This window comes from Prenolepis imparis, unplaced genomic scaffold (genome assembly GCF_030444845.1).
Source record: "Prenolepis imparis isolate NDT839.2.m4 unplaced genomic scaffold, iyPreImpa1.0 SCAF_15, whole genome shotgun sequence".
Taxonomy (NCBI): domain Eukaryota; kingdom Metazoa; phylum Arthropoda; class Insecta; order Hymenoptera; family Formicidae; genus Prenolepis; species Prenolepis imparis.
This window is the reverse complement of record NW_028141173.1, coordinates 5,368,295-5,388,068: the sequence shown is the minus strand read 5'-3', so window position 1 is coordinate 5,388,068 and position 19,774 is coordinate 5,368,295. Positions and strand designations below refer to the sequence as shown.

At 36.4% G+C, this 19,774-nt stretch overlaps 7 protein-coding genes across 12 annotated transcripts; 4 read left to right on the top strand and 3 right to left on the bottom strand.

Annotated features, from left to right (window-relative positions):
* The first annotated feature begins 36 nt into the window (after window positions 1-36).
* LOC145946040 (transcriptional adapter 1) lies at window positions 37-1,634 on the top strand. Its single transcript, XM_083055420.1, has 6 exons — window positions 37-147; window positions 269-305; window positions 378-587; window positions 689-1,038; window positions 1,118-1,277; window positions 1,354-1,634. The coding sequence occupies exons 1-6, from the start codon at window positions 77-79 to the stop codon at window positions 1,480-1,482; spliced, it is 957 nt and encodes a 318-aa protein (XP_082911546.1). The 5' UTR covers window positions 37-76; the 3' UTR covers window positions 1,483-1,634.
* An 89-nt stretch (window positions 1,635-1,723) lies between these two features.
* Carmine (AP-3 complex subunit carmine) lies at window positions 1,724-3,989 on the bottom strand. The gene is made up of 9 exons (XM_083055419.1): window positions 3,812-3,989; window positions 3,454-3,638; window positions 3,136-3,370; window positions 2,886-3,045; window positions 2,704-2,817; window positions 2,443-2,622; window positions 2,211-2,369; window positions 2,083-2,133; window positions 1,724-1,993 (listed from the first exon to the last, which is right to left on the bottom strand). The coding sequence occupies exons 1-9, from the start codon at window positions 3,844-3,846 to the stop codon at window positions 1,859-1,861; spliced, it is 1,254 nt and encodes a 417-aa protein (XP_082911545.1). The 5' UTR covers window positions 3,847-3,989; the 3' UTR covers window positions 1,724-1,858.
* A 158-nt stretch (window positions 3,990-4,147) lies between these two features.
* On the top strand, window positions 4,148-9,724 carry Fws (Conserved oligomeric Golgi complex subunit 5 four way stop). Of its 3 annotated transcripts, XR_014427036.1 has the most exons (16): window positions 4,148-4,202; window positions 4,323-4,415; window positions 4,491-4,615; window positions 4,701-4,920; window positions 4,993-5,135; window positions 5,276-5,542; window positions 5,629-5,749; window positions 5,815-5,932; window positions 6,017-6,157; window positions 6,230-6,613; window positions 6,696-6,821; window positions 6,895-7,003; window positions 7,066-7,287; window positions 7,368-7,565; window positions 9,209-9,410; window positions 9,592-9,719. XR_014427036.1 is itself a non-coding variant. In XM_083055924.1 (15 exons), exons 1-14 carry the CDS (start codon window positions 4,163-4,165, stop codon window positions 7,560-7,562), a joined length of 2,304 nt encoding a protein of 767 aa, XP_082912050.1. In that variant the 5' UTR covers window positions 4,148-4,162; the 3' UTR covers window positions 7,563-7,565; window positions 9,592-9,724. The 3 variants fall into 3 exon arrangements, 2 of the variants coding, with proteins under 2 accessions (XP_082912050.1, XP_082912049.1); XM_083055924.1 differs by lacking the exon at window positions 9,209-9,410 and having other exon boundaries at window positions 9,592-9,724; XM_083055923.1 differs by lacking the exons at window positions 9,209-9,410; window positions 9,592-9,719 and having other exon boundaries at window positions 7,368-7,769.
* LOC145946336 (ankyrin repeat, SAM and basic leucine zipper domain-containing protein 1) lies at window positions 7,627-9,918 on the bottom strand. The gene is made up of 9 exons (XM_083055932.1): window positions 9,820-9,918; window positions 9,585-9,747; window positions 9,316-9,438; window positions 9,136-9,256; window positions 8,907-9,012; window positions 8,701-8,835; window positions 8,290-8,633; window positions 7,992-8,220; window positions 7,627-7,913 (listed from the first exon to the last, which is right to left on the bottom strand). The coding sequence occupies exons 1-9, from the start codon at window positions 9,895-9,897 to the stop codon at window positions 7,755-7,757; spliced, it is 1,458 nt and encodes a 485-aa protein (XP_082912058.1). The 5' UTR covers window positions 9,898-9,918; the 3' UTR covers window positions 7,627-7,754.
* Window positions 9,919-11,689: 1,771 nt separating this feature from the next.
* Window positions 11,690-12,272, top strand: LOC145946220 (pyridoxal phosphate phosphatase PHOSPHO2). Its single transcript, XM_083055749.1, has 2 exons — window positions 11,690-12,183; window positions 12,269-12,272. Exons 1-2 carry the CDS (start codon window positions 11,690-11,692, stop codon window positions 12,270-12,272), a joined length of 498 nt encoding a protein of 165 aa, XP_082911875.1.
* Window positions 12,242-19,701, top strand: LOC145946335 (zinc finger MYND domain-containing protein 11). Of its 4 annotated transcripts, none has more exons than XM_083055928.1 (7): window positions 12,242-12,371; window positions 16,687-17,097; window positions 17,191-17,521; window positions 17,612-17,925; window positions 18,112-18,618; window positions 18,698-18,880; window positions 18,959-19,701. In XM_083055928.1, the coding sequence occupies exons 1-7, from the start codon at window positions 12,366-12,368 to the stop codon at window positions 19,079-19,081; spliced, it is 1,875 nt and encodes a 624-aa protein (XP_082912054.1). In that variant the 5' UTR covers window positions 12,242-12,365; the 3' UTR covers window positions 19,082-19,701. The 4 variants fall into 4 exon arrangements, with proteins under 4 accessions (XP_082912054.1, XP_082912055.1, XP_082912056.1 ...); XM_083055929.1 differs by lacking the exon at window positions 12,242-12,371 and adding an exon at window positions 12,947-13,459; XM_083055930.1 differs by lacking the exon at window positions 12,242-12,371 and adding an exon at window positions 14,826-14,958.
* On the bottom strand, window positions 13,804-16,132 carry LOC145946333 (uncharacterized). The gene has a single exon (XM_083055925.1). The coding sequence runs from the start codon at window positions 16,080-16,082 to the stop codon at window positions 13,836-13,838; it is 2,247 nt and encodes a 748-aa protein (XP_082912051.1). The 5' UTR covers window positions 16,083-16,132; the 3' UTR covers window positions 13,804-13,835.
* Window positions 19,702-19,774: the final 73 nt, after the last annotated feature.

Below are 19,774 nucleotides of genomic sequence, written 5' to 3'. Positions count from 1 at the left end.
TACCTTCTAACCTAACCTAACCTTCTATTCTAACCTAAACTGACTTCAAAACAATCTTGTATGCAAAGTAGAAAGAATGACTACTTCGAAGGAATTAAATTTAGCCAGGAAGAGCCTTGTGTCTTCGCTTGGCGAAAATGCAAAAGCGTAGGTTTTTTTCTAGTTTAAAAAACGATGTACAAATATATATAATATAAAAATAATATAATAGAGGAATAATTAATCTATACATTTAAACTTATATCTTTATGATAATTTTTATCGACAGGTATTTTGAGAAGATGAAGCTATGGTTTCAGATGAAGGTAAATTTTTTGATTAATTCTTATATATTGTCTTGCGTATATATTGTCTTGCTTATGAAAATATTGTTTTAGACCACAAAGGAAGAATTTGATTGCGAAGCACGTACTCTTATGACAGAAGACCAAGTTCGTTTACACAACGAGTTCTTGTTGTGTCTCTTCAATAAAGTTCGTGGATTAGCCACTATTACGCCGACCTATAAGATAGATAGAGAAAAAACCACGAAGGAAAAGAGACTGAGATTGAAACGCAAATATAAGACTGATAAATCAAATTTTGAGGTTTGTATCTACATAAATCATTATGTACATACATTTATAGTGATAATAATGCGCTATACAAATAATATACAAGTATATATCATCTTGTTTTATTGTGACAGCCAGCAGATATGTACGTGGAAGTATTGGGTCAAGCTTCGTCGCCTGTCGGTGACGAACCCATAGGTGCGAATCGCTCCAGCGCCCAAGAACTTGTATTACCGGATCGGACTTTTGTGCTAGCTCGGTTGATGCTCGCTGCATGGGAAAATAATATGGACGGAGCTGAAGAGAATACGGCGCATATTATTATTGCCGCGACACAAATCTTCTTGAAAAATATCCTCACCGCCGTCTTCACACGGAGAAAAGGATACGCCGTCTGCGATGGCTCCTTCATCTATAATATAGGAGAACCAGTGCCTAGTTCATGGAAAAGAAACTCCATGTATATAAATCCATTCCATTCAGAGTAAGTCGCTACAATTTCTGATCTTAATGTTATACATATTAATACTCTATATTAATTATTTCGACATTTTAAAACGCAGGCCGACAGAAGTGATAGAACCTTATGGTCAAATCCCCGCACCAAAACCTAATTTTGAAGAAGCTGAACAAGCCACTGCTTTTTCATACGCTTGTTCCACTCAAACTATTCGCCCACCATTAAAACCAGTGAGCACAGCCGACTTACAATATGCATTAAAGGTAAGAATAAAGAAATCTAATCTTCTGCTAAAATTATTATACATGCTTTAATCGCGGTTTTTATTTTTCCAAACAGATTTATAAAAATCTCGTTAGTAATCACACTATATATGCTACCAATATGGAGAGATTGTACACATATGCTACTCATCCAACATGGGAGGATTTGGAAGCAAAGAAATTATTATGTCAATCTTCAACATAAAGGACCGATGTATATGATTCGAATATATCTTCTGATAAATGTTTTGTTTGTAATATAAGTCTTAAATTTTATTGGGATAAAAATTGTTTTTGCATTGTCAAATTATTTATTAGTTATTACACTGAATTTTGTTTCGTAAATATAAGTATAGAATAGGCATAAGTCAATTAAAATGAGAATATTTAAAGTTTTACTTAACATCATTTTTTATATTGATGCTTTCATTTTATACATAGTAAATTATTAGTAAATTATTTTTAATGTCATATATATCCCTATTTGTTTTTATTAATCCAGGTAATAAAGCACATATATATTACGTTTTTAATATTATGTACAAGAAATAATTTTTGTTTTATCTTGTCATTCATTGTATTTACATCCTTATTTGAAATTTACCAGCTTTAGTGATATATTTGACACCTTTAAAAGGCTTGTACTTTTCGCCATACATATCTAACCGATTTACTTTTAAACCAGATACCGCTAATTGATTAATCGTAAAATGCACCTAAAATTAAGAAAAATATTCAATTATTAAATTAAATTATAAATTATTAAAATTTCGCAAAAAAGAAGTTTTAGATATATTATACATACATTAATGGCAGGATTTGATTCGGTAACAGTTGCCGAATTTTGTATCGTGATCTGAAATATAAAATTATAACAATATATATAATAACATAATTTTATTAAACTTATATTTAAAACTTTAATTATTTTACCGATCCTCTAAGATTTGGCAACTTAGAAACATCAATTCTCCCAATATCCCACAGCAATACTTTACTAACAGGATCAAATGAATATTTTCCTTGGTTTGGAGTTAAAGTGCAATTTAAGACTATCTTTGGCATAGGAATTTCAAGAGTTACGTTTTCAACCTATAATATAATATAATGCTAATAATATATTATAATATATAATTTTACATTCTTTCTCAGAAAGACAACTCACCGTTCTGCCAATAGTCTGTTTTGGTCCAACAGTTATATCTAATCTACCACCTCCTGGTTCTTTTAGGCTTATATTATGTCTTATGTATATTGGAATTGCTACGATACTTTGTGATCCTATGTGATATGAAAGAAGGCGAAAATTGCCATCAGGCGGAATAAAAGAAAGTATCCTTTCTGACTAAAAGAAGAATATATAAGTTTAGAAATTGATTTTTACAAGTAAAACTATGCGCGATATTACATATGTGTTTATATATACCTCCCATCTTTTAAATCGAACGCAAGGATGAAAGCTAACGTCGTCGAATAATCTCGGATTCATGAATGAAAGTGTGAGATCTGGCATACCGCTTAATTTTATGCAACAGTCGACCTAAAAAAATTAATTACATATAATTACATTAATGTATCAGTGTGAGAGGTATCTACTACAAAACTTACGTAGCCTTGAATTTCTGCAAATACAGTCGCTCCAGTTCGATCGATAATTGCATCCACTTCCTCGACGACATCAAAGTAAGCTTCATTGTTTGTGTATTTCACTCCGGTTCGTCTCCAAGGGACATTAGACAGTTGTCCACTGGGTAGAATTGCGCTAACACTATATTTACAATTACAGGAAATGAGAAAAAATCCTTTATGCCTGTCTCCCTTAAATATTAAATGTTTAAACACAGTGTGATATGCTTACTTGGATTTGCCTGTAACAGTGTTTGCTATGGTGCGCAAGATATTAGGTGGTTTGATCAATTCCTTCAATATATTGGATTCTGTCGCCAGTGGAAAGCCATTGTCCAACATCTCGTCCAGCAATTCGTACACAACCACATAGTTCTCCTTTATGATTGTCTCTGTGCATTCGCTGAAATAATCTTCAAAGGTGTCCACTACTCTGTGCAAGAATTCAATGACAAACAATGGGGGGACTGAAAAGAGACAAAAAATATATTACATTATCGCGTAAATAAATCATATGGCAAGCAACATTACCTTATTGAATCGAGCTTACCTTCTGTCATACATACCGCTACAAAGAACATGTTACAACGATATATGCTGATGAGATAATGATGCGGAGTAGCTATCACTGGTGGAGTGTCTTCCGGTGACAGGACCCTTCGCTGTTGATCGAAGAAATAGTCGCAGAGTGAACGTGCGACTGCACTTTTCCAATGTTTCTCCATAAAGACATCTCTGCGCACACATATGGAACATATAAGAGAATAATTACATGTCACATAATTAATGTCGAAAAACTGTATTTGATGACAGGAAATATTTATCGTATGCGAAAAATACTCATTTATGATCTGTCAAATATGTTTTAAATGTCAAATATGTTATTTCTCTTTTTTCATAATGCTTACCCCGAGGAATTTATAATAAAGAGGCTGTGTATCATTTTCGTAAAGGGAAAACGACGATTCAGAGAAAATTCTAAACTAACGGAATCGCGTAATTGTGTATAAACGATCGAAAAAGAGTTTCATGAATAATTATACACACATCATTTTTGCACGACTTTATTACGGTTCATTCGACAGGTTCGTGTCTTTATAAGTGCGTTCGAAAATCCTACTCGTGGAATAGAGTACTAATTTAATTGACCAATCAAGACGAAGGAATTTTTGGTCTTTCTGTCCTGATTGGTCAATTCAGCGCTACTTTACCTACGAGTAGAATTTTTGAACGCACCTGAAGGGATACATTACCTAAAAATGGGTGACATATCAAGCTGGGAAGATATAGAAAATGATCGTAAGTAGAAAAATATGTATCTCTCAAGTAAAAGTTTATTATATGGCTGTGCGTGAATTTTTTATATATATATATATATATATATATATATAACTAATAAAATATATATTAATTTCACAGAATTTTTTAAACAACTATTGACAGCTGACTCCAAGAAATCTGACATTGGTCAGCTGTTATCAGTGGCTCAACAATTAAACAAGCTAGGACAAGGTAAAATTTAAATTGTTTTACGCTATAAAAATACTAAAATAGTAAATTATATATTTATTTTCTTTCTCGTTTTAGCTATTGAGGTGTTAAATGCCGAGTTACAGAGACAAGTACTCGCCAATCACGAGGATTTATTATCTCAAGCAACATGGGTCGAAAAGCTGGAGGGAGTGCTTTTTATAATACAGTCTCATATACAGGTGAATATTGGTGCAAGAAAATAAGACTGATGTATGAATTTAAAATGATGACACAGAAAGTATAAACATTCTTTTTTTCCTTTAGAGTCTTTTATCAGCGGTGGAGCGATTACGTGGGAAAATTGTTGATCCATTTAATAGAATCGAGATGCAAACGATTGTACTGGCAAGACTCCACGAGACTTCTGATCTTCTGAGAAGAGTCGCCAGAATGCAACATTTATCAAAGCGTTTGAACTCTCAAATGAGTAGCATCACTCAAGGACCAGATATTGTTAAAGCCGCCAACAGTCTGCACGAACTTGGTACTTTTCTAATACTTTTTCTTTACCATAATATTATATCAACATTACATAATGTCAAATTTATATGCACAGAACAATTAATGGCAGACACCGATCTTAACGGCCTAGATGTAATCGCGGATGACCAACAGGCTGTAAAAGCTCAGAGAGCTACTGTACAGAGAATAGCCACTCATACGTTAACACAAGGTTTACAGGCGATGGACAGGACAAAGGTATGATTATTTAATTTAACAATAGTAATAAATAATAATAAATTTAAATTTACAAATGAAATATTCGAACAGTTGATTAAATTTGGTCCCATTCGCATTATAATTATTATATCTGTATTAATATTCATAAATATGAATAGGTAAGCACAGCTGTGCAGGTCTTTCAAAACTTGGGAATAATTGATGGAGCTGTGGACACAACTATAGAGTCCACCCTTTCTGACATAGAAAGAATTTCTACAGAATCGCTAGATGTATCGTTGATGACGAATCAGGATTTTGGTAAACGTGGAGCCCCTGGTAGAGCTGCGATTCCGTCGCCTGGATCGTCTGGAAATTTACGCATGAAAATCTGGGAAAATCTCGAACGTCTTTTCCAAGATACCTTATATACACAGTGTCTGCAGGTGTGTTGACAAAAATTGTGCAATGTTGTATAATTCGTTTAATTTTCGAATCCAACAGTTTTTAGACAACGTTATTTTATATTTAGATCGAGCTGCTACAAAGAGTGTTGTTGGAACAGCACACGAAGGGTTTTCACAGTTTGTCTGAAAAATTTTGGGACAAAGTAAACGCCCTTCTCGCAAAAGTCTTGGTTGAACGTGCTCAAGGTAAATTATAAATGTATATTAAGTGTCATATAGTTATAAATAAATAAATAATCTATATGTTGCAGGATCGTCGTTCGTCAAACAGGCTCTAGAAGGAGAATACCCAAAATTTTTAAGAATATTTTTGGACTTGAGTAAACGCTTGAAAGAAAGATCTCACAGTATTGGGATTTACGGTATTGAGTAAGTAAAATATCTCACATAAATTGATGTAACGATGTACAAAGCATTATATTATATTAACGCGTACGTACTTTTATAATATAGTCGCAATGTTTTACTACCGTTTGAAAATGCATATTTATCGCGTTCGGTATCTCGACTTTTGGATCCAGTGCACAATATGTTTTCGGGAGAAGGTTTACCGACGCAGGATGAAATTGACAGTCTTATTCGTACAATTACAAAGTAAGTTTAGAAATATCATATACCTTATTTATAAGAAGATATATATAGATACTATAAAGATACATTTTGCAGCGAATTGAGTGTATCACTGGTGGACGACGGACTCTCGACTGTAGTATCCCGTAATGTGGGAAAAGCGATAAGATTATTCTGTTTAAAATGTGAGCAAAGTGTCGTGACTGGTGGCGAAGCCAGCCAAGTAATAGATTCTCCTACGACTGGTCAGCAGACAAACATCACGCTCGCGAATCTTCTGTATTACCTCGCGAATCAGACGAATCGCGTGATAGCGAATCTATCGGGAGGTTTATCCTCCGAAGGCAGCGCTATTATTACCACGGCCCTCAAAGAGACAGACGTATTAACAAAGAATGTACTCGCGCCGCTGTTAACTTCCATTAGCGATGCAATCGAAAGCATCATCTTGACGATGCACGATGATCCTGAATTCAGAGAGTGAGTTATCCTTGTTCTTTCATTTTCCATTTGTCCTGCGTTTGACCTAATCTTAAATAATATTAATACATTTTTTTTATAGCACGAGTAGCCCTCTGGGAAAAGAAATCGGTTGTTCCCTTTACATACGAGAGTTGCAAGGCTTTATTTTACGATCCGTGAATACGTTCTTATTACCGTACAAAAATCAAATGGTTGTAGCCGAAAGGTAAGTTATTTATCTGTCTCTGTTCAACTCCTATATCGATAACGATTATTGAATGTTATCATTCTTTTTACAGCTGCAAAACCGTCGCGTCGAGATGCATAGAGTTATTTGTGCGTCATGCCTGCTTATTAAGACCTCTGACTGATTTTGGGAGAGCAAAACTTCTGGTAGATTTCGCTCAGGTATACATCGCATAAAAGATAAACGTTAATTGGGATGAGATGTAACAGACAGAAAATTTTAGATGGAAGTAGCCGTGACACCATTGTGTCGTGGTGGCCAGATGAGTCTGCTCGAGCAACAGCAATACAGAACTTTGCGAGCGCTGAAAACCCTACTTCTCCTCAATCACGAGGAGATGGTGGACAAAATTTTGGAAGGACAAGGTGAGAGCAGCGTGCCGCCGTCCCTTATTCTTCTGCATCTGTTTTCCGGTGCGCCGCCCGAGCTAGCGTCGCCGCATCAGGTGAAGGAAACTCTTGTGTTAAATATACCGATTCGTTGGACATGTTTAGCGAGGTAATAATCGTTCCGTTTGTTTCACAGAGCGCCGGATGGTCTATAGGCCGATTATCTCAGTGGATGGACAATCATCCGAGCGAAAGAGATAGATTAACTTTATGCAGTGGACCATTGGAACGTTATCAGTTGACAGTTCGACAACAAAACCTTCCATCATTCCATCCTTTATTCCCACAGATGATGAAATTGGCTAACTTGAGAGAACATTCGAGTCAATAAAAGGTATGTCACATACAATATGATATTAGCAAAATGTACATATATTTTTCCTTTGCATAAAAAAACAATTTTTTTTTATTGTACAGTATAAACTAATATGCTATGAAACAATAGAATATATAATGTTCACAAGTGTAAAATTTGTTCAGTAAAGAGAGAAAAAAAGAAGGTATTGAAAAAAATATTATACTCTTATGTATTATAGATATTCCATAATCTTTGCACGTATGTTGATTTATAAAAGCACAACCCTACTATTAATGTAACACTTAACGATATAGTCCAATTGAATTTATTTATTTTTGGGCGCATATAAATTGCCGGTACACCGTTATCATCTTCCTTATCAATCTATAAGTAAAAATATAAATAAGCACTAAATAATGATAAAATAGTTAAAAATTTAGATATTAGCTTTATATTATATACCTTTCGTGCTAATTTTTTATAGCGAATTATTTCATTCTTCAAATTTTTCAAATTCTTTTGCGTTTCTTTCAGTTCTTTCTCATATTGCAATGTGAATGAAGGAGAAAGATGAATATTTTCATTTGCAGCTTTCATCAAATTATTTTTTATATACTGAAAGCTGGCACTTATTACAGCAATTCTCTCCCTTGCATTTGCCAATGATATTATATTGTCATAAATACTGCAACTATGCATATACATATACAATTATTTTGTATACTTTAATCAAAATATTATGAGAAGATATAAAACATACGGATTCATCTGATTCTTCTTACTGCCAAGGATGTTCACATTCCACTTTTTAAGATGAAATTTTTCCAAACCTTCTAAAAATTGCTCTCTATGAACAGTGATATCGATTCCCAAGTGACAAACTTCATCCTCTGTCAATTGTAAAAAAGTTTTAAGATTTATTCCTAGAAACAAACTCTTATAACTTTCCAAACCCATTCCGGACAGCATGCTTAATACGTAATCATCTAAAATTTCTTTTCTTCTAGGATACAAATCTGGAAATAAATCTTTCCAAGTTGTTCTAGCAAATACTTCACAAGTGATTATTTTCTCTTCATCATCCCTAGTCAACAGATTAGATATCTAGAAAGTAAAAAAGGAAAAAATTTACAGTTGCTAGCGAGAGTGATACAGAGATTACGTCAACTACCTCTTCGAATCCTTTTCTATCCGCGATCTCCTTGGCAGAGGAATGATCTTTGTCTAGCAATAAAATATCTGCATTGTGTTCCAAAAGAATTCTGACGATATCGGGCTTATTAGCTGTAGCAGCATAGATCAATGCCTATAACCGAATTGATGATTTATAGGAGAAATACTTTGATCATTAATTACTAATTACTGATTGAAACATACAGTTTTCCCATCACTGTCACAGACATTGATGTCATGTACATGTTTTATAAGTTCGGCAACAAATTCTGCATTTTGGAACATACAGGCATACATTAGAGCTGTTTCTCTGGGAAATTATTTGTATTAATGAAACTTAACTAGATAATAATAGTAATAATAATAATTTCAATGTGAGGTATATCAGTTTTCTTATGTAATGAATTCTATTTATCTGTATTCTTTATTTTACCTCCGTTTATTAGTAAGATTTATATCAACTTTTGCTTCTATTAAATTTATAAGACATTTCAGATATCTTTCAGGTGTTCCTTTTGTGGAGCAACATAGTGCCATAAGAGGTGTAAATCCCTCTGTAAAATTTAGCAATTATAGAAAGTTTGCATAAAACTTGACAAAAATTGATACATACCTTTATCCTTATTTGGATCTGCATCAAGTGTCAGTAGGTATTCTAATATCTCTGGTTGCGCCAATGAAGCGGCATGCAACAATAAAGTCCATTCGGTATGCAGAAATTTATTAACATCGTACGCTACATTTAAAGACATACACGATATAATTTTCAAGTCAATAATGTGAATTTGATTCAACAGTAGATTTTACTTTACATAATTGATCAAAATTTAAACAGTCTAAAAAGAAACAAAAATACATTCTAAGTGATGCGATAATACTTACTTTCCAGATGATCTTGCATCGCTTTCAAGTCTCCATTTGTGCACACGTTTATCAGATAATTTTCCTGGTTGAGCTCTTCCTGGGCAAGTGCAAATACATCATCGAAATTTAAATCATTCTCCGTCTTCTTTGAATCCTTACTCGCAGAATAATTCTGGTTGACCTAGCAAAAGAACAAAGTGAGAATAAAAAACACGTAGTTATAGTTTGACAGGTTGTATCTATCAATCCGTACCTCCTCGAAATAGTCGTCGTCGTCGTCCTCCTCCTCATCGGACATACCAGCGGGTCTCAGACTTTTATACTTGGACATTGTAGCTGACGCAATGAAAATATATTTCGTAATACAGTAAAATCGTTCCGTAGAAGTCCAACAAGTGTCCAGTTAGGATTTCAGGATTATTTGGCGGCAAGCCGGTTTTTATCACGCATGCGCCGTTCGAATGTTTATCCGACCTCACCTGATCTAACCTGATCTGTGTTTGTTTACGAATCACGAGAGAGAGAGAGAGAGAGAGAATATGTCAAGTGTGAAAGACGCTCGAAAATTTCGTAGGATTGTCAAGGTATTATATCGGAAATTTTTACGTTATTTCAGCGCTTTTGACGTTTCTCGAGAGTTTCCGATTACGTGTTAAAACGTGCTCACATTTGCGAGAGAGAGACCGGTTTAGAGGCGACATTGTTTGATTGGCCGCAACAATTAAGCGTACGTTGATTTCTGGCCAAGAGACGTTTTAACGCAATCGCGAGGATTATTTCGGGATCACAATACAATGTCGCGATGCGATACTCGTTGTTGTTTGTTTTTCCTTGTTTACTTAGCCTTGGTCTATTATAAAAGCGCTCGTCTATAAAAGCGCTCCGCTCAATAACTTTGTCTGTCAGTAGGTACATAAATAGTCGGCTCTTCGGAATCTATATATATAAGTGTGTCCACCCCCGAAATTCGATCATTTCTCACTTTATTCAAAAGCAAGGAGACGAGATGACCGTGAGAAAAGAGGAAGTAAAATAAAGGAGAAAAGAAATGGAGCCTGAAACGAATCGGGAAGAATAGAGAGAAGAAATCTAAGCAGGAGTGCATATAATGTTGCTCTGAACATATAGCGCATCAATAAACATAGCAACAGCAAAATTTTATAATCTGAATCGGAAGGAATGGACAAAATATGTGCCTAATAATTTTGATACAATAGCGTCAAGGAGGAGCACGTCACAAATTTGAGCTTAATCTTCAATATCACACGCAAAATAAGCAGTGAGTACCCTTTACGTTAATATAGTTATATATATATTTCAACGATACAATTACAACATTCATATATTGTGTAATTAAGATATTCGACAAAATAATCGAGCTATTTGCAAGTATAAAAACAGTCGACGAACGAATTCAAAAGTTTGCCTTCTTTCTGAATTGATGATACGCCAAGAAGAGAGTCTATACATAGAGGAATATATATATATATATATATATATATATATATATATATATACATATACGAGCGATTATATAGAGCGAGAATTAAGAATGTTTAGAAAATACGACAGTTTAACTAAAATTATGCCTATGTCGCAAGGTATATAATTGAGTATACGACTTGGTGTAAATTTTCACGAGATAGTTACTTATATACAGTGTTTGCTGTTATCTAAATAAAATTATATAGATGATCATCTAGATAAAATTTTTGCATCATCTTGGCTTTATATAGATAATAAAAATATGTATTAGCTATATCTGCATCTAATTGTAAGATGAAAAAAAGTGTTATCTTTACTAAATTATCTAGACCTAGACGAATGTTCAGATAATTTGGTTAAGTAAACGATAAAAATTTATAAATAAAAGTATATGAATATATTTTTATATCTCTTTTATAATTTGTATTTTTTTTATAACTGTGTTTATATAAGCGGTCTTAAAAATAATATTATCTGGAAGTTATCTCGATGAATCACCATATAATTTTATCTTTTATCTAGATATATTTAAAACAAAATCGTCATCTTATCTAAGATGAATTTACATATGTTCATCTCATCTTTATCTAGCTAATTTTAAAATCATGCTTATATACATAATTGCGCTCTTCTTCTAGATGCATCGCGGCGTGCTAGCGGCATTCGACTTCGACCACACCATCTGCGACGACAACACCGACGTGGTGGCGCGGAAGCTGCTGCCGGACGAGAGGATACCCGAGGACGTGAAGGGGCTGTATAAGTCGAGCGGCTGGATCGCATACATGAGCAGGATCCTGGAGCTCCTGCACGAGAACGGCATCGACGCCCGGCAGATCGAGGACGCCATCGTCGGGATACCCGCGGTCGCGGGGATCGAGGCGCTCCTGGTCTCCCTGCACGCGAACGGCCACGAGATCATCATCATCAGCGACTCCAACAGCGTGTTCATCGACCGCTGGCTGAGGAGCAGGAGGCTCGAGCACGTCGTGTCGCGGATCTTCACGAATCCGGCTCGCTACGACGACGCGGGCAGAATGAGGGTGGACAGGTATCACACCCAGCACACCTGTCGACTGAGCACCGTCAATCTCTGCAAGGGACAGATACTGATGGACTACGTCGACGAGAGGCGCGAGCAGGGTCGATGTTACGAGAGGATCGTCTACGTCGGCGACGGCAAGAACGACCTCTGCCCGATTCTGCGTCTCTCGCAGATAGACCTGGCGTGTCCGCGCAAGGGTTACGTCCTCATCGAGACGTTGAGCAAGCTGCCCCGGGACGCGACGACGAAGGCGAGGGTGGTACCGTGGGATGACGGTAGGGATTTGCGGAGTAACTTGCAACAGATCCTGGAGCTTCGTTAGAGCTTCGTGTCGCGTGATATTGCATGATTAGATTCGTCGCTAATCAAACTAAAATCGAGAGCTAGATGTAGTTGACAGGTGATGATTGACTAACTGTATATATTATATAGATACTCGCTAGTTTCTCTCCATTTTATATTTATACTCTCGTTGTGTTCCTGGGAGGATTCGCTTTTCGCTGAAGATATTAAATAACGAATCCCTCGTCCTCTATTCTCTCTTCCGCTGTTTATTCCACGATTACATATTATAAGGCTGAAGATATACGTAACAGGAACATGTTTAATTATTTTGGTATATTTTTAATTATTCATACAGTTTCATTATATATATATAATATATATATATATTTAGTATATTTAGTATATTTAATTTCATTTTATATAATTTATATATATATATATATAGTATATTTAGTATATCCCCTTAATAAGGATATTTTTTGCTGACAGAAATAATGATAACAATAAATCTCGATTATTCGCTTTATCTGATCAAAAGCAAAATCGGAAACGACTCGTATATGTAACAAATAAATAAATGTAATAAGCTGCGTTGAATTTTTCAAAGTAGAAAACGAGTTTCTAGATTGATAGATTTAGCTCGTAGTTTTGAAACGCTATATCCGATTTTATAAAAAATGTAGAACGACGCGCCTTTTAAATTTAAAAAAAATCGAAAGCGCGGGCTAAATGTCGATATGCAATTACGTCAGTTGCGCGCGCATCGAATCACAGGTTCGGTTAGGTCAGCTCGAGTCTGTGACGTGCGCACGCACAGTGTTCGCGTCTTTGACGTTAAATTCGTCATTAACGTTACGTCCTTTATAATTCGCGGAGTGCCGGAGAGGAGCGGAGAGAATCGCGAGAGGAATTTTGACATTAACGCGGTTCCCCGGGCACCGGGAGGCCGCCCAGGCCTCGTCGAACACGAAGCCCCCGGAGAGGCGGACTCTCCTCCCGCGACGATCGAGTCGACTTATTTGCCTGTACAACGAATGCGGAACTTTTACTCGTGATAAGCGATAAGCACGTACACACAGTAAGCGAACAGTATCTTCTTGCGAATTAATATTTATGTATTTCGTATAACGGAGCACACACGTTTTTGCAACAGAGCCAATAGCTGTTTATCGTCTAGCGATTATACTTAAAACACTTGTATCGGTGTCGCGGGTTTTTTTTTAGACCTAATTACAAAATGCGATTATCTAATTGCGAATGTATAAGTACCTTGTGATAAGAGCACCGAGTTTCACACTCCATCGATATCGAAAGCAACTTTATGAATATATATGTGTTTTTTATTAATATATTCATATATATCCATTATTAATCAGGATTATTATTGTTATTTATTTTATTAATATTTGGATATATTGAATAATAGGGGCTGTAGGTATTTTGAGAGCATGCATTTATTTAACTGGATGTATTCTGTTGACTTTTGTTTTAGCGTCGCTACAGATCTCTTGAATTTTTATTATATACATATTGAGAATGTTTCTTGCGATACCGAAAGAATTTGCGCTTAGAAATGTTGTATCGATTAACCATTGAGGCGCATGGATACAGAAGACTGCTCTAAGTAGAGTTCCTAAGAAGATCGGTGTCCAAAGGACTATGCATAGAATCAAAGATAATTTGATGGCATTAAATATTCTTACCGCACAATCCATTTCTAAGAGCAGACTCTCATTTTTTATTTCCCTGTCACTTCTGCGGTCCTCTTTTACCTCTGTATCTGACCTGCTACTAATATCTTGTTTCCTTGTGTCCTGCGACGCGTTGAATCTCTTAGTTGAATCATGATAACGATTATCTTTATTATCCAGAGAGGATAGACGTGGAGATTCATCGATGATAATTGTATCATTGTCCTCGCTTGAGTTGTTGCGAAGCAGAGTAGAAGCAAGATCAATTTTCGCTCTTAATACCGCGCCTGTGCTCTCGCACATGTGCTTCCCTCGCATTTGCAGGATACAGGACAACAGAATTGACAGGAAATAGATCACGAAGAATAATACAAACAGGTACAATTGTAAGAACTTGGTCGAGAGCAGGCACTCGTTGATCATGTGTCGCGTACCGTTTCGCATCGCTGTATTGATGTAGCTATTAAAATCATCGCTCTTACTAGAAAATAGATTCTTGATCGAATTCGAATCGCTTCCCTCTAGCTGCTTTGCGCGATTGTGTCGATTCTGATTTTTTATCGCAGCTTGAATACGTTTCATTATATTGTTGTATATTTGATTATTGGAAATTGACGTTTTATTTTGCACGATTTTGACAATGTTGCCAGTCTTCTGATTCTCTTCTGTACTTGCAGGATTCATCTGCGCGTCCTCCCGATAGCCGTCATCCTTATCCAAGTCGTGTACATCGTTCAGGCTCCCGAATGTAGCTACATCTAAGTCCTCCGACGAATTCCTCAACAGATCATGGAATGACGACGATGTTTGCGGATCTCGATTGGAGTCTGCGCTATTATTTGTGCTTGAGGATGCATCGTGGATACTCACATTTTGTCCCGTCAATGTATTACCTAGTCTTTTAGCGACGTTATTCATATTACTTTTTATATAGTTTATTATATTGTTTGCTGCCACATAATCAGTCATACTTTGCGAACTCGCGGGAAAATTGTTTTCCGTACTTTGTGAAGAATCGCCCGTATGATTTAGCGCATCTTTAACGATTGTCCGAACCTTAAGAATTATATCGTCCACCTCCGCTCTGTTTGGTTTTATCTTGCTCGATAACTCCTCGAGATATTTGCTTCCCATCGACGTCGTGTATATAATAGAGTCGGCTATCTTTAAATCGTCCTTAACGTCGGAGAATATATAAAAGTCATTCATTGGAAAATTACTGTCGAACGCGCACTCGATATCCTCTGTATATCGAATAGCGTTCATATCGTCGTATTCAGCAAGGTATAAAATTGCTACAACGATGAACGATACGAGCCAGTGACTCGTGACGAAGAGTTTAGCCGGTCTGTCTTCCTTCGACGCGATTCGAAATTTGAGAATTTTCATGATCCCTCGCCAAAAGTTGCTCCCGTTCTTCGAGTTGTCGATGTTATCTTGCTGAAACGCTGCTTCTTGTCCGTCTTCCTGTACTTCCTGTACTTCTCGCCGAGTGACTTTAACATCCTTCGGCTGAATATCATTCATTAAGGAGTCCATTATATCGGCGCATCTTCGTTTTACACGCGTTGCGGTAAGATTGCACTGCAGAGTAAGGGTCATCAAGGATACGAATGCGTTTGTCAACGCAGCAAGTAATATCCCGTACTGCATAAATATACCTTTCATGTCGCACGTCAAAGTCATCATTACATCAGGATCGGTCTCGCGTTCCTTACGAAGCTGTAAGAATGGAAATTGATGGTTGTCTTCTAATGTCCACGTGCGATTGGATGTATCGTTCAATGTATCGTTCTGCCGGTTGTAGCTCAATCTTATCCCAGCTTCGATGTGATTCACGAGGAGTACAATAGCCATTAATACAGTGCTGAAGACGTCGGAGGTCGATAAAATGTAGAAAGGTGATTTATTGTTCTTTTTGCTGCATCCTTTTCGCAGCAAAAACGCAAGCGTAATGAAACTGGACAGCAACAATGAATATCCTGTTGCTGCCAGTACGATAGAATGCATATTGCGTGATGGTGAATTCTCTTTGATTAAAAATAAACTTTCTATTCTCTCTCTCTCTCTCTCTGTCTATTCACGGAAAATGATGTCGTTTATATCGATCATTATTGAAACTCACTGCCGCATCTTAAGGTTGATAGAAATAGACTGAATAAAGATTGAATAGATATTTATTATAAGCATATGGGTACTTTATATATGTGGGTACCCAGTTTTAGTACACCTGATGTAGTTTAGATTGAAGCGTACTGTACTGACAGGATGAGGGTACAGAGTACTTATCAATTTAACGGCGAGTGACGGTTCAGTGATTCATGTTGTTAGAACGCACATGAATTTCCGATATTACTTATTTTATTTCAATTCAACACAACATTAAAAAATTGCATAGTACATGGTATAAGTAGGAATATAATAAGCGTGATATATTTAATGAAAATTTGTATTTTACATAAATATCAGGTCACACCTGAATTTTTTAGACACGATATGCGTCGATCAAGGATTTTGTTTTTGGATAATTTGATGTTTAACAAGAATATTTTGAAATTTATGAAATAAACGTCGCACACACATTATATTAATAAATATAATTGTTTTGTTGTAGTTCGATATGTCCGTACGTCGGAAAAGCGATTCGTCTATGACTCAGCGGATCTGGGACACGATCAAAACCACGGTACACCAAAGGAGTTTACCTAGCAATGACCGTATGGTACGGCATCTGGCCCGAGTTTACGGCTTTACCGAACAGGAGGCTCAAGACGAGCTCAACAAGGCGGTCGAGGACAATCTTGTCCTGTTGAAGAAAGTGCCTACGAAAAGCGGCGTCGAGCAGGAGAGTTACAGATTGCCGCCGGCGACAACCGGGACAACGGAGAACGATAGCCACGATTGGTACTGTTGCAAGTGCCAGCGAGCTGTTGCGGTCGAATCCTGCGAGCAGTGTCACAGAGTCTATCATTCGGAGTGTCACGTACCCAGCAGTGCGAAATTAAAGATTTGTAACTTTTGCGAGGTAAGAATTGCGGTCTTTGTTCGTACTCTGCTGAATGCTGATGATACGTTATTGAAAGTACTAAATTTGAAAGTAATAAATTCTTTGTTGTAGAAAGTAAACAGCGACACGTATTCTGATAAGGACGATCTCAATCACATTCTTAGTTTCACGTGTGGTCATTTGAAAGCTAAATTACCGCCGGAAATCACGAATCGTACCATCGTCTTCAATAATGATCCGATTGTTACACCCGCTAACGGGTTTTCCGGACCAACCTGGGTAAGCGAGGGCGAAGACGCGTGGCGGCCGGGGATTCTAATAAAACATCATATGGATCTGGCGATAATGGACGCGAAAACGAGCAAGAATGAGTACAACAATCTCGCCGAATTCGAGGCTGATGCGCACAATATTTTACATAACATCATAGTATACCACGGAGGTAGGAAATTAGCTTAATGCGCATTTTTTCTTCTCTTTCGGAATCTCTCGTATCGTCTATATATCTCGTATCGTCTTATCACTCTGGCAGCTCACAGCATAGTAGGAGATATGGGACGCACAATGTATCAGGACTGTTGTTACGATCTTCAAGAAATTCGCCGTTGCGCGGATTGTTATCGCATATCGAACGAGAAGTCGGAAAAGATGTGGTTCTGCATACCATGCAATCCGCCTCATCAATTGGTTTACGCAAAGCAAAAGGGATACCCGTATTGGCCCGCGAAAGTTATGCAAGTTAACGGCAATGTATACGACGTGCGCTTTTTCGGTGGTCATCACATGAGAGCTAACATTGAGAAAATCTTTATTCGGCCAATCTCTGCCACGTTACAAAGTTTGCAGGTAAGTTTGCAAGTCAACCTTTATTTTGTACTTTATTTTATCATTGTAAAAAAACGTCGGGACTCACCCAATTTAATAAAGATAAAGATATAGAACAATCGAAAGTGTGCAACAATTTTTTTCACGGCACTTGATCTCGTAATTAAAATAGAGATTCCTCTTTCTAATAAAAGCACTATTTTATAGGTAAAAAAATCAACAGCTTGGAACAGAGCTTTCGACGAGCTAAAACATCATCAGAATTTGCTGAAAAAGTTGGGAAAGAACAAGGAAGATGTGAATATTACGGAGGGTCCTACGCCTGCAAAGATGCAAAAGTTGGAATCGTCGAGTTCGAGGAGTATATCTCACAGTTCTAATTTGCCAAAGCAACTAATTAAGGACTTGAGAGTGAGAGTCGAACGTCTAAGCTCGGACGGCAATACCGATTCGCAGACTACAAACGATAATGGGTCATCGGATAATAAAGAGGATGTTTCGGAAACTAACGCCGAGAACGAAGAAGAAAGACAGGTGCCTTGTTTACCAGTAGCTGAAGATGAACCCGCTAGAGAGATAACGAGCACGTGTCCGCAAGGTTTAAAGAAGGAGGGCTCGCAAGAAGACATGGTCACATCTAGTTCTCAAGAACCGAGATCGAAATGCGTCCTCGTTCAAACAGAACAGATTCAAACGGAGGGGCTTCCGGCCAAGGTAAATTCTTAATGCCAAGTGTCTAATTCACACGTCGCGAAATTATCCGATTATTTTTTTAACAACTATAAATTTGCAGATTAAGAGAGAACGCAGAACTTCGGAACAACCAACGACAACGGCGTTAGAAAAATTACGTCGCGAGTTGGAAACTGAAAAGTGTAGAGAACTGGAAAGATTACAAGCGGAACACGCGATAGAGTTGCGACAGTTGACCGATAGGCACTTACAACTTGTGTCTGACATCAAAAAGAAACAATGGGTAATTTTCTTTCATCCTTTCGATCTCTCCTTTGAAATATACTCTGTTGTATTAAACGCGTATTACATTTTTTTTTAGTGTTACAATTGCGAGGCTGAGGCGATATATCATTGTTGTTGGAATACCGCGTATTGCAGCACAGATTGTCAACAGGTTCATTGGCAACGTGAACATAAACGAGTATGCAGGCGTAAACGTTAATTTACGTGACTAGTGTGCGATGAGTACAATAATATAAGAAAGCAAAAGAAAAACAGATAAACAACAAGAGAAACTCGTTTTATATATACATGGAGGTATAAATACTTTTTATAGTATACGGAAACGCGTTTATTCTCTTGTCTGTTTGAACGTTTTCTTGCGACTATTATTGTATATAATATATGTATGAATACATAAATATGAATGTTTCCTAATACTTTGATTATTAGAGATAAAAATGAACAAAATATCATTTCGATTGTTATTATTTATTAAAACTTTTCATGTTACAAAAAAATATAATTTTTAAAAAATTTATAACTATTATATATATATTATATATTTCATAAAGTTGTGAAAACAATTTATATAATTGTATCTTTTTGATCAAAGATGAATAAAAGTGCTTTGCAGTTGGCACATTGTCAGTATGTATACATACATATATAAAAGAATAGTCTATAAAAGCACATTAATATATTCTTGACACCCGTTTAATATGCCTTCGCAAACTTCCTCCTAGGTGGAAGAAATGTTATATGTATACGCAAGTATATCTTGAAGAATATTTTTAATTGTACCAAGCGGCATAACAAAATAATCATAGTTTTATACATTGATATTTGTGTAAAATGAAATTTACTGCTCTTACTGGTCCAGTGTTCACTGTTGAGAGAAAAAAAAAAGAAAGTT